At 37.5% G+C, this 26,983-nt stretch overlaps 1 protein-coding gene across 2 annotated transcripts in view; it reads right to left on the reverse strand.

Annotated features, from left to right (window-relative positions):
* DTNA (dystrobrevin alpha) overlaps window positions 1-26,983 on the reverse strand; it is a 271,240-nt gene that overhangs the window by 120,420 nt on the left and 123,837 nt on the right. For both annotated transcript variants that reach the window (XM_090285660.1, XM_090285659.1), the window contains exons 3-4: window positions 17,618-17,685; window positions 3,611-3,691 (exon numbers count right to left, since the gene is read on the reverse strand). In XM_090285660.1, the coding sequence (XP_090141786.1) occupies window positions 3,611-3,691; window positions 17,618-17,684 (148 nt within the window). In that variant the 5' untranslated portion in view covers window position 17,685. The remainder of the gene's footprint in view (window positions 1-3,610; window positions 3,692-17,617; window positions 17,686-26,983) is intronic.

Genomic DNA, 26,983 nt, shown 5'->3' on the forward strand with positions numbered 1-26,983 from the left:
CTTCTATTGCAGAGGTTGGTAAATGTATTTTTGTGGCCATAGGGGCATCACCATGCAATGGATTAATATTCTGTTGGCACATACAGAGTGGCGTAAAAGTAGGTTTACAGCTGTCTGTATGGAAAATAATACAATAATAAATAATAATACAAGAACAAACTGTGTTTTATGTCCTCACAACTAGTAATCTACTTTTGCATCACCCTGTATATAACAAGAGGAAATAAATTTCTACAATATTCTGATGATAAAATTAAAAATATAATAAATGAGTACAATTTTTAAAATGCTGGACTATCAATAAACAGACTGGATTCTTTTTGAGAGAGAAAAACATTTTGCTTAATTGGGATTACAAATTAGTCCCTTTACCTATTTTCAGATAGGTTAGAAATCTTCATCTGTAAAAACTATTCTTGGTTCAGTCTATACAAAGAGAGGTGCTGGGCCCACTTAGTCCATGGTCACAGTTTTCTGGCCTCATATATGAAGTCTGTTTAGAACACTGGGAATCAGTGATTCTCAGCATCCATGATGAATTGCATTAGAGGAAATGGACATGGATGTCAGTGATGGGAACCCATGCTCTAGATGGGAAACCATAAACAGAGCAAGCAAGGGCTGTGGGAAAGGAAATATGAGGAATTAACTAACACTTCTGATCTTTAAATGTAGATAAGAAAATCTCCTAAAAATCTATACTCTCCATGCTATATCCAGACAGTATTTTTTCTAAGTGATGACTTTACAAATGTCAGTTTTTATGTGTTTTCCTCTATTACATAGTTTTTAAATTTAGTTCTGATAATACACAAAATAAATTTCATCTCTTAATAATGTCTGGACCTAAAATAAATAACCCACTTTCAGTGAGGGTCTATCAATTTCTATGAAGTAAATACTACATAAGAGTTTCCAATAAAGCAACACAGTTACAAATACACAATCTGAATTCTTTCTTGTTTCTTTTATTGTAGAGTAAAACTCCATTATAAGGTACCATACTTTATTTTGGGATAGGTTTTATTGCAAACAAAAATTACCTTCTTCTAATACAGGAGTAGTTAATATTGACAAATATTATGTCACATAAACACCAGTGCTCCTGGTTACCTTCCTAAAAGAAAGGCTCTAACTTCAATTAAAATAAGCCAAGCTCAATTGTGTTAGCATTTTGCAAGTACCTCAGCCTCACAGCTGTTACATTTATTGTCAGGAAGGAAAATTCAGCAAACACATATAGTACTGTACTTGTATTTTGCACTTCCAATCAATTTGGAAACAATTTGGAAAAGAAGCGTAATTTTAGCAAAGCATTCAAAGATATGCTTGCATTTCTTGAGCCTTAGTTTTGTCTAGTTTGTACAGAATGTGGTATTTTTTCTCATCCTGAAGAGCACAAAATTCATAAAATACAATGTAAAGCAAATAACACTTCTCTGCTTACTGTCTACCCATTCTTTAAGACTCAGCCCAGTTACCTATCTGTATAGGAAAGTCCTCTCAGCGGCCCCCACACCCAGGCCAGGGCACTGCCTCATTGGTACTCCCACAACACCATGTACATATTCCTGTCATTACACTTCCACACTGTTTTATAAGTCTGTTTGAAAGTCCATCCACCCCCATAGACTTTGAGCAACTTTAAGGTAGGGATTGCCTCTTACTCACCATCGCTCTGTCTCTGGTACCTAGCACAGTGCCAAACACAGAGTAGGTTTTCATTATAAGTTTACTGAATTAAGAGGTAAATGAATGGGTACACTGAGGGCAACTGGACAGGTGCGAAGTTTCTCTTTTCACCCAGGGATAGGCTATTGCTATTTTCCAAGATAGTAACCGTTTTTCCTACTGTTGTCCAAGAAGGCCAATGTGTCTATGCCCTGATTCTGGATGTTGGGTAAGGATGAGTGCCAGAAAAGAACAGGAAGAGGAAAAAAAAAAAGAGATGCTCAAGAAGGAGAAAGGGCCTTTATCAGAGAGCAGGAGAATTGGAATATGGCCTGTGAGTTGCTGAATCCAGTTAGGGTCAGCAGTGTGTGCCCTTTGTAATGTTGGTGCATGGTTGACCAATCCCTGGGAGTGTTTTATCTTCCCTTCCCTCGCCGCCCTTATTTATTTATTTATCTATCCATCCTTAACATTTTGTAATGTCATTTTGAAATTTTGAAACTCCCTACTTCTACTGAAAGAAGTCGAAGGAGTGCTCTGCTCGGCAATGCTTTGAGGAGACAGGAATCTTTGCTCCTTCTCTCCTTTCTATTTTGAGGGTCATTGGTAATGAGGTTTAAAAAAAATAGGAGATCCCATCACTTTTTCATTGCTGAAAACATGGAATTCTTTTTTTTGTTTGTTTGTTTAAATATGGACCATGAGGTTGAGGGGGAGGGAAGCTCTGTTTCTGTGGGAGCATTTTCCTGGTCTGTTAACACCAGGCCTGGAAACAACCAGGACGACGAGTACAACCACAGATGCCTTCCCACATCTGGAGTGCTTTTCTCACTGCTTTTTTGGGGGGGGGTGGCACTGGTTTAGTTTTCTGCAAGGAATCAAAATGTGTCTTTGATGTTTGACCAACCTTTGCTTTTTCTCCATTCTTCTCCTGCCCTGAACATCAGCTGCATTCTTCTGGGGCCAGAGAACAGCTGCAGGTAAGCAATGTGAGGACTAGATGCACACTGCCCGCCCCCAGAGTCATGACTAGCTCTGTGCCTAGAAGCGTGGGGCTGGGTGTGGCCTGCTGGTGCCCCAAGAAACATCTGCTGGAGACTCTGGGTGGGTAGAGATATGAACACTGCTTGTTTCCACGTTCACAACGTGTCTAATCCTCATGGCAGTTAATCAAGAACAATGTGTATGTACTCAGAATAACATTATGGTTTTCATTTTTTGATGCATCTAATACTAATTAGAAAATGAGAAGAGTTTTTAAATTTTTTATGGTAACCCATTTGTAAAACAAAGTAATATTTTTTTCCAAGAGATAATGAATGTGGTAATATGACGGGAACACTGACCCAGCAGGAAATATAAATCTGCTCACTGTGATTAGTGATCTAACTTGGTTACATTTTAAAATTTGGGAAAAAGCTGAAGCAGGTTCCTTTGTTTCTTTAAGTATTTTTGTCTCTTCTGTTGCTGTTGTCTGGTGCAGGCAAATATAGTTAATATTCTAATTCAAAGGGTAAATTTTTTAGTTTCAGAAAGAAAATTGATTGCTTTCCAGGAGCTTATAAACATTTTCCTATACTTGTAAGGGAAAATAAATATAAGGAGGACTCAATATTTGATATTTTATAAAGTTCTTGGAAGCAATTTTGATGGCACTGCATTTACAATATCAAGGCTAGAGGAAAGAAGGAAAATGTCCATCGAGTTTTAAATCATTCCAATGGCAGGATGGAGTATTTTAGCAGTTAGAGTAATTAAGTCTCCAGAATTACTTAGGAATAGCCTTGCTATCATTTGTATATCATAATACTCTTTTCATTGTTGTGTAAACACATTTTTGTCAATTCTTTCAAGAAAACCTAGTTCTAATAAATGAAGTAACAAATGTAAACTTATAGGATACATGAAGGTAATTAGTCCAAACAACTGGCATACTTACAGTTGCACTTCTTCTGAACAAACCTAAGCTTGCATGCTGTTCTGTAGGTGGAGAGTCGGATGCGATCCAGATCTTGAGCCCCTGCAGGGGAAAATGTACACATATGGGATGCCATGTGTGTAGAAAGGAATTGATAACATTTATAAATAAAACAACTATAAATATAACCTATACACTTAATTTTGTTTTTATTAGAATATCAATATAACTTTAAGAAAGACTTGAAAGGGTCTGTCCCGTATCCCTGAGGTTCTAAGGGAAGAAAGCACATGCAATCAACACTGAAGATCAGGTTGTCAACCATGCTCATGGGCCAAGCGACACGACCTCAGCCTTCTGGTGTCTGCCACTTCAGTCATTGGTCATTAGAACAAGGCTGTGAGGTGAGCATAAGGTGAATGCTGGGCACTTTTTCTGCCTGACCAGAGGCCAATTGCTTTTAGAAATCCTAGTTTTCTCATCTGGAAGATAGGAATGATGACACTGTCACTCCTTACTTCACAGGAGTTCTAAGGATCAATGAATGACTACACCCAAAGCCCTGAGAACACTTCCTGGCACACAGTAAGTGTGATGTAGGTATTCATTATTATTACTAGTGTCTCACCTGCAATCTTTCCTGTCAACCTCAGAGAAGACTCCTTTCTAAAAACAACCACTACTCTTACACTGTGGCTTCCAGCTCCTTCCTAACAAGGAGGAACATGCTCTCTATATTTTTGAGCTACTTCCCCTATTCCACTCAGGAATTCAGCATAGTTTATGATGTTCACAGTACCAAGTCTGAATTCAAGCTCCTCTGCGGGCTCCTTACATTCTATCTACCCGACAATAGTTCCCACTCCTTTGCCCCAGAACCTCTTCCCTGCAGGTGGGCTGCTTCTTACATATCCTGAGTTTCCTCTGAATGGGTTAATTTTTAGACTTTCAACAGATATCAGTTCTTTGATTCTAAATTTTTGGCCTTCTCAAAGCCCATGTTTATGGTTCATAACAGATATTGACATGTATTGAACTTTTTCTTAACCAGTAAAAGTGCTACATAAATGCTTTAGAATATAAAAGTTAGGGTAGCAAGGAAATGAACTGGCCTAAAAATAATTATATTAAGTGCTTTCCTAATGAAACTCAGGATAAATTGGCAAGTGTCCCTCACTGAGAGCACTCAGCATTCCTTCAAGTCAAATTGATCTCTTTGGATTCATTTAAAAATACTATCAATACTCCTCCATTACTTAACATTAATTCTTACAAAAGTTCATTACTTGACAAACAGGTTCAATGACACTGAGTACTTGAAGGGTCAATGAGGTAAGGACTTATCTTCACCCAATAGAGAAATTCTCTCAAACATGTTCTCAAGAGGGTGACTTTTTAGCCAATGGCCACGTAGGATTATTTGCAATGATAGAGATGATTATAACATAGTGAAAAATAAATGGGCTTGTCTAAACTTTGATAAGTTTTTTCTGGTGTCTGATTTCCTCATGTGTAAAATGGGGATAACATCAATTCTATCAGATAGTAACCTCAGTAGCTGGTACATAGTAAGCACTTAATGGCAAGAGGATGGGCCTCCTTAAAAGGCTTCCTGTGCCATCTCTGAGCAAGAACAAGTGATAGAAATTTCTTTTTTACATATGAGCTTTAACTTGCCTCTCTGTAACTTCGATCTATTTGACTTAGTTTCCCTTCTGGAGACACATAATTTTTTTCTCCCTGGCACTTGATAATTTATTTCCAAACTTTGGAAAGCTGCTATCACCACTATTAGCATCTTCATTACCAGCCAAAGTCCCTGTTTTCATGAGTTTAGAGCTTAGCTGGGATGTAGCATCACCTCAAGTCTTTAGGTCAAAGAGGTTCAACTGCACAGCCATTTCAAGTACAGCGTCTACCACTGAGCGTGGCACACAATAGGGCTTCAATATATGGACGTGGCTATTATTATTTTCCTTATTATCAGGCAAGGATTTGAGACCCTAACTGTTCTAGTCATCCTGTTCTGTGACTGGCTAATATCTCCTTGAAATGAGATATACAAAATTAACCCAATTGCCACAGACATTGTCCCACTTGTATAGAATATACAGGAAGCAATTACTTTCACCTTTCATAAGGATGCTTACTAATGCAATTCCATTCTTTGGGCTCTTATTAAGCTTTTAGTTCATTAAGAAGCTAGTTTTAAAATTCATATGTACTTTATTAAGTCAGATTTTTTCTATTTTCTATTTTAATGTTTATTGGGGGCTAAAGGTAGGATTTCATACTTATCTCGTTAGTTTCTTTTAATTTTTAGCTCATGCTTCTAACCTTGCTGATTTTTAAAAAAACTTTGATTTTGTCACTGGCATTTTAAAGGGGCTTCCCAGTTTTAGGTCCTCTGTAAATCTAAGAGGTTTATGTTGGAAATCAATACTCAAGGATGCCGGACAACCAGACAACAACTGTCAGAAATACCTGAATGCTAACTCGGCCTTCTTATCTGGATGAGGACGTAGTTTTATTGATGCTGAGTTTGGTTCAACAATCAGGAGTGTCTCAATATTTGTAAATAATCCCTTAGAAGATATTAGGGACATAGACTATTTGTGTAAGTTCTTCAAGAATAATGATTGAAGCCCCAGGTATAAAAGGATTATGACATAGCACACAATTAAATTTCTTAGTTCCAACAAGATTTTAGCCTCTGAGAACAGAAACCCTGGCTCCTCTGCACCTTTCTCTCATAGAGATCCTAGTGGTAATTTGGCAAAGGCAGAACTCTCTAGGAGCAGTAAAAAGGGAAGTCACACTGTGGACTTCACGGACCCTTTGTCTTACTTAAGAATTAGGAAGAGGTCTGGAGGTCTGTCAGTGTTTCCTATTTGTGTAAGCTTCTTCCTGATTGAGGATGTAAGCCCTCAATATTAAAAGGGATGTAGTGGTCAATGAAATTTAGCTTTTCAGATATAGCAGCACACGATCTTGCACAGACAATGTGAGTGGCAAGTACGAGATCCATAATGGGTTTGGGGACCAAAAAAGACTAAACAAAATGAGACAAAAATCTGACCTGAAACATGGTGTGCAGGCTCTTGCTCTGTTTATACACCCTGTTTAAAAGAAATTTCTTTGTTTCTGCCTCCAATAAACCATGAACTTGATTCAGTTTTATGTGTGTGGTCTCCTTGAAGGTCTACAAATTGATAGCATATCTGGGGGTAGTTGCATGTCTTCTGTGTCCAAGTTATTGCTTAAAACCAAGCACCTGAATAGGGCCGCAGAGTCTCCCAGTATACTACTAGAGGCTGTCCTCTGAGTTGATTGCCCCATTACTTATCCTGTGGACACGGTCACACCACTACCTATCAATCCACCTAATTGTATGGTGATCCAGCCCATGTTTCTCCAACACATGCATAATCTAGAGACTTTGTTAGTATATTGCTGAGATTAAGGTTCATTTTTATCCTATCTTATTTTCCTGAGATAACAATCTAGTAGCCTTATTAAAAAGGGAAATGAGCTCACTTAACTTCTCTATCAAAAAAGATGGAAACTTGAATAAATGAATAAGAAAGTAAAGCCAATAGAGCAATTCTTATTCTTAGAATGTTGAAATGTCTAGGGTTACCATTATCTTTTGTTCATAATATGAAAAAAAAAATCCACTTTATCAGAAAACCTACATCAAATTCATCCCATAGACTCCCAAGAATCTATATTCTCCCTCTTTAATTAAAAATGTGTACAGTCTTTCCCTATCTTTTATTGTTTCCAATGGTCTCTTCACTATTTCTCAAATAATTGATAGTGTTTTTTTCCCCACTGGTTTATAATTCTTTAAGACATGAAGGTTCAACTCATTTAAATAACACCTAAGATCTGCTTCATAATAATACAGTGAAGGCTGAGGGTAAATAATTAAGGGTAGAGATGAATAGTATTTTCTCTATTTTTGTTTACATTTGAAACTTTTCATAATAAAAATTTAAAGCTAATTCATTTAAGGCAACTTGCTGTATTTGTACCATGTCCTTGGACCTCTCATATCCATATCATACTTGGAAGAAAGTGGTAAAGGTGAAAGCAGTGACTTTCAACCTTTTTCATCTCATGGCACACAAACTAATAACTAAAACTCTGTGGCACACTAAAATATATATATTTTGCCACTCTGACAAAAATAAGCATACTTTTGATTCATTCACACTGGATCGCTATTGTTATGTTGGCCATTGTCATTTTTTAATTTGAAAATCTAAAATAAAAGAGGTCAGTGCCCTAAATAATCAGGAATTGCACTTTTAAAAATTTTAATTTATTGAGGTTATATTTAGCTCTTCTCTTCAAGATTTTTTCTCTTCCCTTTCCACCTCTGTCCCTTCTTTCCTCACTCTCTCCTCCACCCCTTCCTCCCTTCCTCCAATCTTCTTTCTTTTCTTCCATCCATTTATCTGTCCATCTATCTAATCGGCCACCGACTCTCACCTAATTTTTGGCTTTAGCTTCATTACACTCTGAGCAGTTTAACACAAATCATGTATGCTTTGCCCTCTATGTTTTGATAGTTTGTTATAAACTTTTATATAGTCATTCAGATACTTAAATATCTCATTCATTATTAGAAGTCACAACAAATATTTACAAAATAAAGATGAAGCCCATGAACCCTGTGTCTGAACGCTTTCATGCTTGATGATTGACTGAATGTGTGTGTGTGTGCATGTGTGAGAGAGAGAGAGAAAGAGAGAGAGCGAGAAAGAGTTTAAAGAAGTCTGGCCTCAAAGATAATGCTTAAATTTCAACTCAGTGAGATGGGGTAGTCCTCAGTGAGTTAAAGTACAAACAGGGAGGAATGAGTCTGAGGATGAGGGAAGATGAGTTTAATTTTGTGATTAAAGAGTTTGAGTTGCATGTGGAAGGTCCAAGTGAAGCTATCCAGTGGCAATTCCTGACTATGAAATATATTCCAGGAATTATTAACAAACGTATAAAATGTAGCAATGTGTCTCCACTGGGCCAAGATTGAAAATATTTTTCCAAGAGGAGACTGTGTGCACAGGTAAGGGTACTCCACATTCTAGGTGTCAGAATGTGGCACAGAGGTGGGAATAGCAACTCTCTCTCTACTTCCCAACAGAGCCTAGCTATTTGTATTTGTTCAAAGACTGCATGGCTTGGAAAATACTGGAAAGCAGAACCTTTGGCAGGGACACTGGCCGTTCTGTGATGGGCACTATTAGTGCAGTTAATGGTGAGCCCACCTTGAGCTGCTTCATCAGTATAAGCTTTGACTGTGAGGAAGCAAGGCTGGAAGGGGCACTGAGTAGATGTGCTGACTATTCTGGATAAACTGGTTCATGAGAATATCGGAGGTGGATTTAAAGGAATTCTTGGACACTTGAAAGCTGTAACAATAATGGTGAAGCCCTGAGAGAAAGTCAAATTGTATATCAAAATAATTGGTCAAGAATCTGACTTCAGGGATTTGGAGGATACTAAGAGACCAAAACCAAAAACAAACAAACAAAAACAAAACAAAAAAAACAAACAAAAGAACCCCAAACACACACACACACACACACACACACACACCCCCCAAAAAAAAAAAACCCACACAAAGAAAAAAGAAGTAGGGTGGTCAGGAAAAGCAAAGGACCAGACCAGACTAGAATGGTGGTGACGTAAGAGAGAATTTACAGGATAGTGACCCATGGTGTTAACAACTTAAAGAGGCTGAAAAGCATAAGAGATGAAGAAGCAGTGAAAATAGTCATTGTATCCATTGTGGCCTATGGTAGGGGGATTGTTCATGTAATTTGTAATTTTTCTAAATTTTTCTAAATTTTTGATGTTAGTTTCCCTAAAGCTCATAGTGTGCATTGCAAAATCATGCTCTGGGTTCCATTCCAACTATTAACCTGCTCACTGTAGCAAACATTCTGAAGAAAGACTGCCTTCCAACAATCCAACAGTACTTGAGTCCCCTCATTATTTCCTTTGATTTCTGGTCCCTCCACTTAGAGGCCACTCTGCTTGCCCCTGAGACCATTCTCCACCCATTAGGCACTCTTCCAACTTCTGAAGGAGTGTTTTCCAGTCATTTCCTCTCATTAAAACCTACCTAACCTGTGCCCCAGAGGCTTTGAAACGAAGACCCATTCAGCATCTAAGGTGGATGAATTTGAAGGGAAAACTCTGGGGTCTGTCTGTAACGAGGAGTTCATGATAGTGAGTGACATGGATATGTTCACAAGTACATATGTGCTGAGAGCAGGAAAACAGCGACGGCGAGCTTAATTCCAAGAGCAACGATTTATTCTGCTAAAACCCAGTGTGATAAACTGATAAAGTCGTTCTATGACTGGAAAGGTCAAGGTGAGGATGACATTGACATTGAACCAGTCTTTTCAGCTTTAATCTAAGTACTAGATAAACTGATAATTAGGACATTATACTAAAGGTACTTTTCGGTTCAGGGCAACCTGCCCAGAATTCCTTCAATCAAAGTAGGTAGCCATGGAGTTGCCATTGTTGTTATTGTTGTTTTATATATAAGGCTAGTCTTTTTTACATATTTGTGTCTACGTTACTCTTAATTTTATTTCTTTGCTGTTGCTTTCTACTTCCTGCTTTGTGGTTATAAGCTCAGAATAAATGTTTAATGCACATGTGCTGCAATCATCTGAATTTGCCAAAATCTCTCATCATCTGTTCTTAATTGTTATTTTCTGTTCTTGGCCTTTATGAAGCCAATATGCCTTTAATGTGCCCCTCAGCTTGACTAAACTTCAGTCAAGCTTATTCCTAACTTGAGGCCTCTGAACTCCCTTTTCTTAGAGCATTTACTCTATTAAAATTACTTTTTAAAGACTTTTATTGTTATTCTATTACAGTTGTCCCATTTCCCCCCTCTTTGCTCTCCTCCACCCATTCCACCCCTCAACTCCCACAGTCAGTCCCCACCCTGTTGTTCATGTCCATGCCATTCATACATGTTCTCTGACTAGTCCTTTCCCCTTCTTTCTACCATTATCCCCATCCCCTCTGGCCTCTGTCTGTTCCATGTTTCCATGCCTGTGGTTCTAATTTGTTCAGTAGTTTATTTTGCCCATTAGTTTCCTTTTATAAGTGAGATCATATGGTATTTGTCTTTCATCGACTAGATTATTTCACTAAGCATAATATTCTCCAGTTCCATCCATGCTGTCTCAAATGGCAGGAGTTCCTTCTTTCTTTCTGCTACATAGTACTCAGTTGTGTAACTGTACCACAGTTTTTCGATCCACTCATCTACAGATGGGCACTTACGCTGTTTCCAGCACTTGGCTATTATAAACGGTGCTGTTATGAACATAGGGGTGCATAAGTTCTTTTGAACTGGTGTTTTGGGATTCTTAGGGTATATTCCCAGCAGCAAAATTGCTGGGTCGACAGGCAGTTTCATTTTTAGTTTTTTGAGGAAATTCTGTATTGCTTTTCACAGTGGCTGCACCAGTCTGCATTTCCACCAACAGTGCACTAGGATTCCCCATTGTCTACATTCTGTTTAGCACTTGCTGTTTGTTGATTTGTTAATGATGGCCATTCTGACCAGTGTGAGATAGTATCTCATTGTGGTTTTAATTTGCATCTCTCTGATGGTTAGTGCTTTTGAGCATCTTTTTATATGTCCATGGGTGATCTGTATGTCCTCCTTGGAGTAGTATCTATTCAGGTCCTTTGCCCATTTTTTAATTGTATTGTTTGTCTTCCTGGTGTTGAGTCATATGAGTTCTTTATATATTTTGGAGATCAAACCCTTTCCCGATATATTATTGGCAAATATGTTCTCCCAGACTGGTGGTTCCCTTTTCATTTTGATGATGGTTTCTTTAGCCATGCAGAAGCTTTTTAACTTGATGTAGTCCCATTTATTTTTCTCTTTATTTCCTTTGCCCTAGGAGATATATTTACAAAAATATTGCTATGTGGGATATCTGAAATTTTGCTGCCTATGTTTTTCACTAGGACTTTCATGGTGTCATGACTTATATTTAAGTCTTTTATCCATTTTGAGTTTATTCTGGTGTATAATGTAAGTTGGTGGTCTAGTTTCATTTTTTTTGCATGTACCATTCCAGTTCTCCCAACACCAGTTATTGAAGAGGCTATTTTTACTCCATTATATGCTCACGCCCGTTTTGTCAAATATTAATTGACTGTACAGACATGGATTTATATCTGGGTTCTCTATTCTGTTCCATTGACCTATGTGTCTATTTTTATGCCAGTACCAGACTGTTTTGATTACAGTGACCTTGTAGCATAGTTTGATATCAGGCATTGTGATCCTTCCTACTTTGTTCTTTTTTCTTAAGATTATTGAGGCTATTCAGGGTCTTTTATGGTTCCATACAATTTTTTGAAGTATTTGTTCTAGGTTTGTCAAATATGCCATTGGTATTTTAATAGGACTTGTGTTGAATCTATAGATTGCTTTGGGTAATATGAACATTTTAATAATGCCAATTCTTCACATCCATAAACACAGTATATGCTTCCATTTATTTGTGTTTCTTTAATTTCTTTCTTCAGTGTTCTATAGTTTTCTGAGTACAGGTCTTTTACCTCCTTGGTTAAATTTATTCCTAGCTACCTTAATTTTCTTGTTGCTATAGTAAATGGTATTTCCCCCCCTAGTTTCTCTTTCTGATATTTCATTGTTGGTGTACAAAAATGGCATCAATTTCTGAATATTGGCTTTGTATCCCACTGTTTTGTTAAATTCACTTATTGGATTGAGTAGTTTTTTGATGGACACTATAGGGGTTTCTATATACACTATCATGTTGTCTGCAAATAATGACAGTTTTACTTCCTCCTTTTCAATTTGGATGCCTTTTATTTCTTTTTCTTGTCTGATTGCTGTGGCTAGAATTATCAGTACTATAATGAATAAGAGTGGTGAAAATCAACACCCTTGTCTTGTTCCTGATCTTAAATGGAAAGATTTCAGGTTTTGCCCATTGAGTATAATGTTGGCAGTAGGTTTCTCATATATGACTTTTATTATGTTAAGGTATGCTCCCTCTAGTACCACTTTGTTGAGTGTTTTTATTATAAATGGATGCTGGATTTTATCAAATGCTTTTTCAGCATTTGTTGATATGATCATGTGGATTATGCCCTTTATTTTGTTAATGTGGTGTATTATGTTTATTGATTTGAAAATATTGTACCATCCTTGCATCCCTGGGATAAATACCACTTCATCATGGTGTATAATCTTTTTAATGTATTGCTGAATCTGGATTGCCAATATTTTGTTGAGGATTTTAGCATCGATGTTCATCAGAGACATTGGCCTGTAGTTTTCTTTCTTTGTTGTGTTTTACCTGGTTTTGTAATTAGAATGATATTGGCCTTGTAAAAAGAGTTTGGGAGTCTTCCCTCCTCTTGAAATTTTTGGAATAGATTGAGAAGGATAGTAGTTAGTTCTTCTTTAAGTGTTTGGTAAAATTCACCTGTGAAGCCATCAGGTCCAGAAATTTTGTGTGCCAGAATTTTTTTGATTTTACCACTTCAATTTCACTAGTTGTTATTGGTCTATTCAGTCTTTCTGTTTCTTCTTGATTCAGTTTTAGAAGATTGTATATTTCTGGAAATTTGTCCATTTCACTCAGGTTGTACTATTTCATGGCATATAGTTGTTCACAGTAATTTCTTACAATCCTTTGTATTTCTGTGGTATTGTTTGTTACTTTTCCTCTTTCATTTCTGATTTTATTTATTTGGGTCCTCTCTATTCTTTTTTTCTTTTTTTTATGAGTCTGGTTAAAGGTTTGTCAATTTGTTTATATTTTCAAAGAATCAACTACTGGATTCATTCATCCTTTGAATTGTTTTTTAGTCTCTATATCATTTAATTCTGCTCTAACTTTGATTATTTCCTTCCTTCTATTCACTCTGGGCTTTGTTGTTTTTCCTCTAGTCCTTGTACATGTAGGGTTAGGCTGCTTATTTGAGATTTTTCTATCTTCTTTAGATAAGTCTGTATTGCTATGAACTTTCCTCTCAGGACTGCCTTCACTGTGTCCCATAGGTTTAGGGGTGGTTGAGTGTCCATTTCCATTTGTTTCCAGAAACTTTTTATTTCTTCCTTGATCTCATTGTTAATCCATTCATTATTTAATAACATGTTACTCAGTCTCCATGAATTTGAATGTTTTTGAATAGTCTTGGTTGTAGGTCCTTGCTTTTCATTACTTGGATTATTCTGTGCCAGTTTCTTCTGGCTTGTAACATTTCTGTTGATAAATCAGCTGATAACCTTATCGGAGCTACCTTGTATGTTACTAGTTCTTCCTCCCTTGCTGTCTTTAAGATTCTCTATTTTTTAAATTTTGCCATTTTAATTATCATGTTTCTTGGAGTGGGCATCTTTAAGTTCATCTTGACTGGGATCCTCTGTGCTTCCTGAACTTGTTTCACTTTTTTCTTCACCAAATTAAGAAAGTTTTCTTTCATTATTTTTTCAAACAGGTTTTCTATCCCTCATTCCTTTTCTTCTCCTTCTGATATTCCTATGATGAGAATGTTGTTACACTTCATGTTTTCCTGAAGCTCCCTTAAACTCTTCTCAATCTTTTTGAGTCTTTTTCACTTTTTTGCTCTGACTATTTTGTTTTCTACCTTGTCTTCCAGCTTGCTGATTTGGACTTCTGCTTCATCTAGCCTGCTTTTGATTCCTTCTAGTGTATTTTTCATTTTAGACATTTTATTTTCATTACTTCCTGGTTCTTATTCATAGTTCCTATGTCATTTTTCATGCTGCTGTAGTTCCCACTAAGTTCCCTGTAGCTCCCATAAAATTCCTTGAGCATCCTCATAACCATTATTTTGAGTTCTATGTCTGATAGATTGCTTGCCTCACTTTCACTTAGCTCTTTTTCTGGGGATTCCTCTTTTCCTTTCAATTAGTGGTTATTTCTTTGTCTTTCCATTTTAAGTGATTCTTTTTGTTTGTTTCTGCATTTCAGACTGTTCTGCTTTGACTGCCTGTCTTCAAGGGGTGACCTTCTATGGTAGGAGTTCTGTGAGACCCAATGGTGCAGTACCTTTGCCCACCTGATCTGAATGCTCTAGAGATGTCCTTTATTCAGTTTATGTGGGCTCTCTTCTTATACTTGGACTTTGTTTATTGATGGCTTATTCCTTGGCGGGTTCTCCTGGCTGACTGGGAGTTAGAACCTCCTCCACATCTTGTACATGCCCATTGTGAAGTGTCTTCTGTATTTCTTGGCTCAAAAGTTCATATCAGCTAAAATTATGTTGATTATTCAGGTTTTTTGTCAGAAGATGAGCTGAAAATCTGAGTTGGGGGCTAGGGCAGGTAGACTCAGCTTCCACCTGCTTAATCACCATCTTCTTTTTTCTCAGAGCATTTACTTTAGAAAACTCTCCATTGTAAATTCTTTATCTGTCCCACTGAGATATCAATCTTGCAGCTTCTGGCCAGTTTTACAGTCCAGTAATATCCTTTTCAAGAACCTGGGAACTATCCCTTTGAAATGTAATCACTGAGGGAGCTCTTCCAATCTCTGTGGGAGAGTAGAAGCCTATCTTTCTAATTGTGACAATTAGCAAACACAACTGACCAACTTCCCCACTAATATTCTTCAATACTACTACATTAGCTTACCCTAGTCCTCAAATTACCTCCTGCCTTTTGTTCCAGTGGATTTGAGTTCAGTTTCTCTCCTTTGTTGCAACAGTCTTGAATAAAATCTTCCTTGCCTTCTTAACTCCTTCACATGCAATTTTTCTTTGACATTTGTAATATTCAAAACAAAATATTTTTGGCATTTTCTTTTGCTGCTTTTAAAAAATTTTCTAGACAATGCTTAGTTGACCAGACTTACAAGTTCCTCCTTTTTTAGTTCCTTCCTTAGACATCAGAATCCTTGGGAGAAGTTACTTGCCAACTCTCTATGTCAGTCTTCTCTGATAATAGATTCCTTGTCTTTCTTGGGTATCTTGCTGATAGGCTGAGGTAACCCATATATTTTTCAACTATTTAATGCATTTTCAATGAGATTACCTTTCTCTTTTGTGTGACAGTCTACTTAACACAATAAATTCCTCCTCTTGAACTCAGACAACTGTTTTATATAGCAGAATCCTACTTGCTGTGGACATGTTTTATTTAGTGTTGATTTAAGATGCTCACTAATGGATTGTCAAGTTCAGATGTGTTTACTTGTTTTTGGACAGAATCTGATTCTATTATTTAGCATACTCAAGGAAGAAAGACACATATTTGTGTGCTTTTAACTATTCGCTAATCAGGAGAACTCAGCATATGATTTAATAAAGCACATAACAACCCTGAGGATTTTCTATAAAAGATAAAGTTACAATTTGGAAAATAAATGCACAATTTTCCCAAGTCTCTCTAACATGAAACTTATGTTGATCTTTCTTTGAGTTGACAACTTTCATTCAAAAAACATGTGTGGCATACATGTTTGTTTGTGCTAGGCACTGCACCACAGATAATGTACTCAAACTCAGATAAATATTTAAAAAATCATTAAATAATCAGAGTTTTATGATTCTTACAGTGTGTTAGCTGATATAGTCTTTAATGTAACAATAATAAATTCAAACTGTTCCCCAAGACTTTACTGCTTTTCATATTAAATATTAATTTTTTTTGTCAAAACACTGGCCCGTGATGTACATGGCTCTTGCCTTTTCAGTCAAAGAACTTATGATATGGGAGGATATCTGTGCTGCTTTATATCATGTTTGCATGGGCAGGTAGTCACAAGTTTCATTGCTCTGTTAGATATGTATCAACAAGGTCCTAATTCTAGGTGTCTGGCCATGCCTGAATAAAGACACAATACCAAATATGGCCTAGAAAGTTGGAAGGTCATGGCTGAAACACTTACAGATACTTTAGACATGTTTCTAAAAGTGGAAAAAGTAAGAAGCATGATTGAGATTCCTTACATCAATTTTATTTTTTTTCCTCTCTGTTAGTTCTAATACTGGCTTGGTGCCACCAGATATATTATTTGGAAATGATAAAGGAAAATATGAATCTTATTATCTGGGACTTTCTTTTATCTGCTCCAACCTTCATTCTTGCCAATCAGTTCCAATCTTCAGTGGAAACCTAATTTTGTCTACTGCCTTCTCAGGGAAAAAGGCTTAGAACTCACTTCTGTTCATCTTCATTCCTTATGCAGGGAAAAAGTGATAAAAAGATATAAGAGAATTGTACTCTTTTTTTAATAACATTTAGTTTAAGATGTGTGTTTTCCTCCCAATGTCAAGTTCTTCCTCATGAATAACAAACATGGTCCATAAGGGAGACACTACCAGCCAATTATTTACACAGTAACCCTGTATTTATATAAACCAACAGCCTTTATTTAACGGGTTCTCCACTGGAGTCAGTCTTGGTTTGGTTTCCCGTCAATAGCAGGTGACCTCTGGGCTCTTTTTAACTTTTATTTAACTTCATGTTTTTAGCAACTGGGTTGTAACACAGATTCTTCCCCTCTGCATGAAGTCTAAAGGACAGCTTATAGTTTGGTCTGGTAATCATGCCTGACTCCTCTTTCCCATATAAACATATTATATAATTTTATAGGTAAGACATTCAATAATTCACTTCACAAATATTATCAGTGCCCACAACGTGCTGGACACTGAGATAGTGCAGAGAGATGAACATAGACTTTAAAGTTTAGTGGACTGTTTTAATGCCAACACTAAATATTGTTTATAAAGTGTTTCTGTACACACACACACACACACCTAGGCCAATGGAACTTTTTTTCATATAAACTATACAGTGTAGTAACAAATTACAATGCTTCCCTCATTTACTTTATAGGAGGCAAAAATGCCCACATTTACACTTTATGCAAGAAATTTAGGATTTTAATATAAATACACAAGTCACAGGATTTCATGTGTATTCAATGGATACTGTGGGGTCTTCCTTAAAAGTTTCATACTTACTCATCTCTGCAAACAGCTGTCTTCTTTCTGCCATAGTATTTCCTCTTTTCCCACTATCTTCAATCATTCTATGAGACAAAATGTGTACATTGTGTATTATCCTCCTGCTAATGAGGCAAACAGCCATTTCTATATAAACACATATGCTACAGTTATGCCACAAACACAGAGATAAACCATTTAAACTATATTTAAAAAACATAGTTTTACTTTTACTAACTGAAATTGCTGTACATATTTTTCCATATATAATGTTGTTGGAGGTGCTTGAGGGGGTGTAAATTTTTTATTTTCTAACACAAAAATATTTGCAGTAGCAGATCATCTTGTGTTGCAACTGAATACAGCCCTTTAGAGTCTGTTGGGTGTTTCATTTTTACATACATAGCTTTTCTTTTTAACTTTGAGAATTGCTATGAAGAATATAAAGCAGATATAATGCATCCCATTCAAAAAATGATGACCAAAAGTCTCACGAACTTGGTAGGGTGAATGGCATAGACATTTGAACTCCAAGACTGGCACGCCTTCCACCACATTCTGCTGCAAATTGTCCCTGTGCACCCGAAACCTCAGGTTAGAAGCAGGTAATCTTCTAAATGTTCACTTCTAAGTTAAGTGTTTGGAACTTGCAACAGTTTTTCTGTACATAATTTAATGCAAGGTGGCTAGGTTCACAGCTCTCCACTCAAATAAACATACTGTCTGCAGTGGAACTATCTTAAAAATACCAACAGTTAAAACAGAGAACGAAAAAAAAAAAATACAAAAAAATTTAAATTAGACTTGAGAAAAAAGGAAATAATGAGAAAGTTAATGGAAATGTTATTTAGTCTAATAGAGGGTTTGGGCTCAATGTTAAAGATTTTACAGGTTGATGGAGTTAATTTTTTATTATATCTAATTAAACTTTTAAAAACTAAAGTTTCATATATACACATATGTGGATACATTTAGATCTATCTCATTATGTCTTGATTCTTGGGCACGGTAAATAGAAGGCTCAGCTGATCTTTTTGCCTGTCTTTCAATGGACTCTGCTCTTTCTCAAATATGGTTCTTTGCCCAGTCTAGTTTTATTTATTTTGGCCTGGATTGCCCTTTCCCTGTGCTTAGCTCATTTACAGTTACCCTCTCAGGTGTCAATTTAGATGTATCTTCCTCTGAAATTCCCCCTAATTCTCTATGATTAGGTGGGTTTGGTGCCTTTCCTCTGAGCCTCCATAGCTCGCTTATGCTTTTCTCTCAGTGCAGAGCTTAATGAATCTTTATTGAGTACCTCTGTACTCCAGACACCAGATGAAGCTTTGGGCACACAGCAGCGATCAAGTTGCAGCTCCTGCCTTCAAGGTGCTTACACTCGAGTTGGAGAAGACACAAAAGCATAAAAGCGCAATGAGAAGTGGAAAGAAAAGTGCAGTATGTGAAATTGAGAGAGGTAGATTACCTGGGGATAAATTTAACTGAACTACTCGCAGAAAAATGCTTAAAAGGTTATAGTGCTGTGTACAACATGACTCATTCGAGAGCAAAAGCAAAAACTAAGTGGTGAAAACCAGTGTGATACCAGTCAAACTGGTCAAAAAGCCTCACCAGTTTCTTTTATGAGTCAAGGATGATTTGCCTACTGTCAGGAAAGGAAAGAAGGGCATGGATCAGCCTTGGTTTACAGAGTCAAGAAAAGTGTGCACCCATTCACAGTGGGCGATCAGATAACCAGGATCAGGTTAAATAATAACTGGGAAAGAGTAGAGTTATTAATGAGGCTTTGGTAACAATTCACTACTGACCATGATCATAAATTTTCTTTTTATAAGATTTTAATTATGCAGGTATGGATGATATATAGAGATCTGGAGAGAAACATGTCCTTTCTGATTCACATAACTGTACCTTTTTTACTCTGGAGGAAGAGGGTAGATAAGATTCTGACATTCACAAAATAATCTGGATATAGCTCCCAATTTTTATTTCAAGAGGATCAGAAGAAGAGTAAAAAAAGAGACAGGGGATAGAACCAATGATATGTTCCTCCATCTGTCTATAAGCTGGAATGAGATTAAAAAAAAAAAAAACATTAAAAATAGATCACAAAGGATGGCAGGCTGGAGAGCTCTGACTGAAAATGTCAGGTATGTAAAGACCGGCTGAACTCCCAGCGCTTCTGTCTGTACTACTCAGTTCGTACTGTTTGTGACATCTCTTTTTCTAGTTAACTTTTTGTGTGTCTCTCTTTAAGGTTTTGAGGGCAGCAATGTCAAAAATTCTAAATTCTTTACAGTGCCCAGCAAAATCGAATCAGCAAATGCTATGTATATTTAGTTAAAAAAATAAATAAAACAGAAATAAAGAAGAAAGAAAAATAAGAGCTAAGTTTGCTTTTTATGAAATGGACTTCCAATTTTATTTCCAAAAACTGACTCATACAAGAGTGAGATTTAATGTACTAGTTTCAGAAATTAATCATTTGAAATCAGAGAAGCTAATTTATATTTTTTATAATCTAGGACCATATATTTTAAAACCAAATCTTGTATTATAAATAGAAGTTGAAATAAATGCAGACTACATTAATGTCATCTTTTAGTCCATTCATTACCATTTTTTTGCTAATTAGCTCATAAAAGAATCATCATTAATTACACAACAGGAATTAATTCTCACTTTTATGTAAAATGTCTACCTTATGAGGAAAAGGAAACAGTGCTGTGAAATAATAGAAAGCATGGAATATAATTTTGAATATAAAAGGAAAATTACACACTTCTCATTTTATCCCCAGCATCATTTAGGAAGCATCACTGTTAGATAAAACTGAGAATACTCATTTACTACCCATCGATGACTGTCATAATTGTGAAAGGGGGGGGGCATGCTAGTTTACAGCTTACACTGGTTCAATAGTGGGATTCATGGGCAAAGTAAGCTCATGAATCTCAATAGGCGAGGAGACCCACTGTGGGCATCTTAGTTGCCAATTTAACTCTCATCAGCAGGACTTGAGACACATAATGCCTGACCACATTCTTATGGCGTTAGGAAAAGCGAAGAGCAATGCTTTCAGCAGGGGAAGAAGGGAGGGCTTTTACAGAGTAATGTTGTTTCTGGAACTGTCAAGCTTGGCTTTTTATGAATTTCAGTGTAACTATAGCTGCCCAAAGTCATATGGAGGAGATGAAGGGGAAAATAACCCATCTGTGACAATACAATGTTACAAAGCTGCACAGCTCACCAGCAGACCTAATTTGGTCAGTTTCTGTTGCTCCTTCATGTAGATGAGATGCTTACAACCTTAGAATTTATCAGAAGGTTATATAAATGTCAAAAGAGCACAAATGAACAGGGATAAATAAGTAATGAGCCCCACTGGATGTTTTCTTTACTAGAGTTCAGTCCCACGAATTATATAGGGTGTGTGTTGTTTTCCCTTAAGAGAATCTATCCACTTATTTTCTTAAGAAGTATTTCTAATGTAGCTATCATCTGTCAGACACTCTGCTAGTTTCTCAAGATCCAAAGATTAATAAGACATGATCCTTTCCCTTAGGAAGCTCATAGTCTAGAATGGAAAATGAATTAATTTAACACATAATTATAATATGGTGTAATATGAACAATAATGGAAGTATGTACTGCTAGATAATGAAGTTTATTTCTAGATATAGAAGGCACTAAAGAAAGGGTGACTCTGGAACAGTTTTAGAGGATGAATAGAAATTTTCCAGATAGAAAGGAGTAAAGGAAGGGCAATTATAGTTGGAATAATGAAAAAGCATGGAATTTTAAAAAGTGTGTAAGGTTCATCTGGGAATTGAGGATAGCTCAGTATCGCTGAGCACAGGTGTGTGTGGAGCTGTTGGAGAGGTGAACAGGCATCTCATTTGTCATGTCTAGACGGTACTGGCTTTCCTCTGGGAGACCAAGGTTTAAGTATGGAATTGATGTGTACAGATTTAGATTTTGTCAAGATTACTCCAGCATGGTGAGTGAAGGAGAGACTGGGTAGGCAGGATGGTAAGGAGTGGGAGCACATGATTAAGGGAAGAGCCCAGTTAGTTGGATATTCCATGATTCAGAAGCGAAAGTATTCTGTTTTACATGAAAAGATTAATTTGAGATAGATTTAGGACACATTCATAGTACTTGGTGATTGGCAGGTCACATGGAAAAGAGCTGAGAGAACCCGAGTTTTTGCTTTTCCACAGCATTTCACACATAATAGGAAACAATCTGCCTTCATGGCAATATTGAGTTAGTGGGAGGTGAGTTCACTAAGTTACCCTTCTTCCAGCCTAGTCATTAAAACAGGGCTGTAAACAGGATAGGGAGAGTTCCAACTCATTGCCCCTATAAACGGGGGAGGAATGAAGTAACAGAGTAGAACAGTGTGGGAGCCAGTAAGATACAAAGAATAAATCTAAATGTAGGGCATAGATCGTTAGAAGAAAAGTGAATTGAATTGCATTTTGGGACAGTAAGAATAAATTCACATTGAAGAAATATCACACCTTTGAGTTGCTTCCTTTACACCTTAAAACCAACATCATCCATCATATACATTTCTATTACACATGACACAGAAAAAATGTTTTAAAGGCGGAAGCTTAACCTAATGGTATCTTACATTTATCTACATTTCCAAAGATAATAAAATGCTTTTCTCTATAACCTTGCAAGGAGGTCGGGGAGATATCATTCCCAAGTTACAGCTGAAGAACTTGAGACTCAGGTAGATAAGTCGTTGCCCAAAACATACGGCATTTTCTGGCAGGGCAATATATTGAATCCTTTTAATTTGTTTTTTTAATTTTTAAATTCCTAGACTTGTGTGGATTCTAATCACCAGTTATCTTAGTCCAGATGCCACTTTTTAATACGAAGCTGGTAAACTATAAAGAAATTGATAGAAGTTTATGATTAACAGGCCAAAAGGAGAATGCAAGGGTCCGCAGCTTTCTCAAATTTCACTGCGCAATTCCTCTATGTTACTTCTTAATAAAATCCTCATATTTTAAAACTTTGTTACGCTGAAAATAATCATAGTGATTAAAATAATTCCCAGGCTCCAGATTTATGTAAACACAGACACATATAAACACACCAACTCACACACTGATTCACATTCTTACAGCTTCAATCCACAAAAGCCAACAATGTTTAGAAATGCCTGGCTCTGCTTTGCTTCTGCTGCACTTTAGCAAACAACTTAAGACTTGGAGCCTTTGTGTTCAGTATGACGGGACTGTGTCCGTGCGTTATTTTCCTCCGTTTTGCTCCAGGTGGCTAACAGGAAGATGCTGAGTTCAGCAGTCACCAAAGCCGCACACTCTCCGAAGTTAATAACTGCAATGAAAACCATTTCAAGCTTCATTCCTCCTTTAATTGATTTATTGGTGGCCTATAAATGCCTGTTTCCATTTCTGTTAATGAAAGAGGCCTCTGATATGACTTTCTCAGACTTACATTCTAGTCCTAAATAACCATAGTCCTAAATAGTCATAGCTTTTTCCTGAGGCAAAGTATAATTGCGTTGCTTTTACTTTCGAGTCCTTTACTGAGATGAGCCCCTGAAAGTAGGAAAATGTTGTTGCTAAAATAAATGGCTGGAATGGGTTTCTGCCTTTGCCTTTTACTTTGAACATTATCCTCCTCTCTTAGGACTTGGGTCTTGTTTGGGGGGACAAGGGACATGAGCACATTGTTGTAGTGTAATGACCAGTTGGATGTGTTAGGGAGTTGATCTTCCCTGAGAAGTACCTGTCACAGTAGTTGTCACCTCTGGCTGCCCATCACACTAGCGTGGAGAATGGGTCAAAAATGCAAATACGTGGATGTGCTGAATTTGGGATTGGAGCGAAGTGTTTGTGCGCTTTAAAAGCATCGCAGGTGTTCCTGATACACAGCCGGGTTTGAGCTAGAAGTTTGATACTAGTTGAGTCTGACCACATACTTAATTGTACAACATAAGGTTGGAATTCTTACGTTGCTTTGTAATATGTTTCTCTAACTTGTAAGACACACTGTAAAATAAAGTTTGAGCCAAGGGAGAAGTAATTAATTCTTTGGGGTATGTAAATATACAGAAACATATACATACATTAAATATGGGTACCTAATGAGACAAACTTTTAAAAAATAGAAAATGCCATTGAAAATGAGAAAACCATTTTTATTCTGGAAAGAACTACTCTCAGTGGTACTTTCGGATCAGGAAGGAACCTGCTGTTCTGAGGTAAGAGTGTTCATCCAGGATGTTGAAGGACATTTGGTTTGCTTTGTTTTCATCTGATTTCATTTGGCCTGGTACAAGGCTAGAACTCCTGCTCCAGAACAGCTGGTATCACTGACCTCGTCTCGCCCTTACTATTGTAAGGTATTAAAGATTGCAGAGTGAGGCTAGGAGCAAGTTGGCATGGGTACAAAGAAACCTTTTGGAAGGAAGATGACCAAAACTTGAATTCTGTCATGTGACATTCAAAGTTATGAGAATGTCTCTGATGGACTGGGGAACGCTGCCTAGGAGCCTGATCAAAAGGGCCTCAAATGTCCTGAGGAAAGACCGCCATAAAAGGGAGGATGCTCTGTACTGCTGCCTCCAGCACTGCATTGGGACCTCAGATTTTTTTAGATAACCATGTTTTATCCAAAATGATGTGCCTTTGGGACTATGTACTTCTTTTGCATGCGTGTGTGTGCATGTGTGTACATGCATCTGTATTTCTCAAGAGCAGTAATGTTACGTGTATAGGCCCACTTGGTCATGGTGGAATTATGGCTGACCTTAACACTGGATCGAGGGTCTTCCCTGTCCTCCTGCTGGGGCTGACCAGTTCTTAACATTTAGGAGGAGACTGTTCAGAAATGACTGTCTTTCAGTTGTTTGGAACTTTCTTTTTTTTTTTTTTTCAGATTTAATGTGTTTTATTGATTAAAATATTACATTTGTGCCAATTTCCCTTCCCTCTGCTCCCCTCCACCCGGTGGCCCCCTCCCTCCAGTTGTCCCCCCCTTTTAGATTATGTCCATTAGTTGTGCATACAGTCCCTCCCAATCTCTCTCCGTCTATTCCATTCCCTCCTACCATGATCCCCAATTCCTATATCATCTCCCTCCCTCTCCCCACTCCCCCTCCCTGTTGACCTCCCCCCACTATGCTTCCCTTACCCACAGTTCCTTTTCCACTCTCGTTGCCTGTTTCGTTTGCCTTTGTTTCATCTCCCTAGCTTCTGTTTTTTAAACCAGTCCCTTTAACATCTCATATAACAGTGGTTTGGATCTAATGAACTCTTTCAGTTTTATTTTGTCCTGGAAACACTTTCTCTGTCCTTCTATTCTGAATGACAATTTCGCTGGATAGAGTATTCGTGGTTGTAGGTTTTGGATTTTCATTACTTTGAATATTTCTTGCCAGTCCCTTCTTGCCTGTAGTGTTTCCCTTGAGAAATCAGCTGATAGTCTAATTGGGACCCCTTTGTACATAATTCTTTTCTTCTCTCTTGCTGCTTTTAAGATTCTCTCTTTATCCTTAATTTTTGACATTTTGATTATAATGTGTCTTGGAGTGGTTCTCCCTGGGTCCAGTCTCTTGGGAACTCTCCTTGCTTCCTGGACCTGCATGTCTATTCCCTTCCCTAGGTCTGGGAAGTTCTCCTTTATTATATTTTCACTCAATTTTTCAAGTTCTAGTTCATCTTCCTCATTCTCTGGCAAACCAATGATTCTTATGTTGGGCCTTTTATAGCTGTCCCAGAGGTTTCTGATCCTCTCATTGTTGCTTCCCATTTCCTCTCGCTGCATTGATTGACTGCTTGTTCCTTCTCCATATTCCAGTTTGTTGAAATGAACTCTGGATTCCTCACCATCTGTCTCGTATGTGGTTTTGTTCCTTTCGTTATGAAAGTTTTTTGCTTCTTTCATATCTTTTTCTTGCTCTTTTGTGAATTCTGTAAGCCACCTGATAACAATGGCCCAGAACTGAGCCTCTGACAGGTTTCTTATCTGTTCATCTGTCAGGTTCTCTATCTGCTGTCTGGTGAGTTGTGCCACCGGGATCTCTATATTTGTCTGCCACATTTTGACAGATGCGTTTTGTTTTCCTGGGCTGGCTGTCCGGGGCGGTGCCTGTGTAAGCGTCACAAATTAGCGACCAGTGTCTGTCTGCGACCTATTTCGCAGCCCTGTGGTGCTTTCTGTGGGGGCGGGGGTCCAAGATGGATTCACACAGTTATTCAGCTAGGAGACCGGGATCCGTCCTCCCGCCCCCCTGGGCCTCACTGTTCAAGGCGATGCTGTGGCTGCTCCCCAGCGCCGGGAGTCGCACACGCCAGGGGCTTGATTGGAGTCTCGCACGCCAGGGGCTTGATTGCCTCCGGGATTTTTTGCCGCCCCGCCCGCCGCTCCGCAAACAGCTTTGCCTTCTTTAACTCTTACCTGCCCAAATGGCACCGCTGGTTTATAACTTCATATGTTGGGCTTCCGTGTAGTTTTATTTTCTGGAATTTCTAGTTATCCTTTGTTTTGAAGTAGTTGTATTCCTCTATAGTTGTTGAGGGAGACCTAGCGTGTCCGTCTAAGCCTCCATCTTGGCCGGAAGTCCGGAACTTTCTTGATTTAGTGTAAGATGTTATTGTTTGTAAACATAGGTCTGTTTCTTTTCCCTACATATCTAATAATTGAAAACAAGTAAATGAAAAGTCCTTTCCCCTCTGTCATTAGAAGACATTTTTTACTAACCTTGCAATAAGCCAACCCCAAATTTTGTAATTGAATTTTTGAGCCACACGACCTCATTACACTAATATTATACTATATGTACATGAACATTTATAGAAATAAAATATTTTAGAAAACTTTAAAGATTGTAATTTCAATTATTTTCAAGTGATTAAGTTAAGTTTTTCTTTTTAGTGAAAGGCTATGACAAGACAGAATGTATGTATTAGCTGGCTAAGCAATGTAATGCTGTCTAGCTGTAATTTCTTTTAAGATTTAGACCCTTTTAATTATTTGATTAAAGGTATAGACTTTCACCCCAGCAAAATGTTCATGTCCGTGGATACACAAGTAAAGGGATTATAGTTTCTTGCCTGGGCTAGTTTAGGGGAACAAGGCCAGGATTTGCTGAGAATTAAAGGTAGTTTTATTTTATAGGCAGCACAACTTTTAGCAAAAGGGAGCAGCCAGTTCCAATGGATGCAGCTACAGAGCAACTGTTCAGGGGAGAGGTTAAGAAGGTTGGTGGTGGCCTCATAAAGCCAAGAAAAGAGGGAAGATGTCAAAGTGGAGCAATGATGATGGGAGAAGGCAGTGATGGGCTCCTCACGTGGTAGAAACCAGAGTGCCTGGATATACAACTCAATATTCACA

This window comes from Furipterus horrens, unplaced genomic scaffold, assembly GCF_987537825.1.
Source record: "Furipterus horrens unplaced genomic scaffold, mFurHor1.1.pri manual_scaffold_8, whole genome shotgun sequence".
Classification (NCBI taxonomy): domain Eukaryota; kingdom Metazoa; phylum Chordata; class Mammalia; order Chiroptera; family Furipteridae; genus Furipterus; species Furipterus horrens.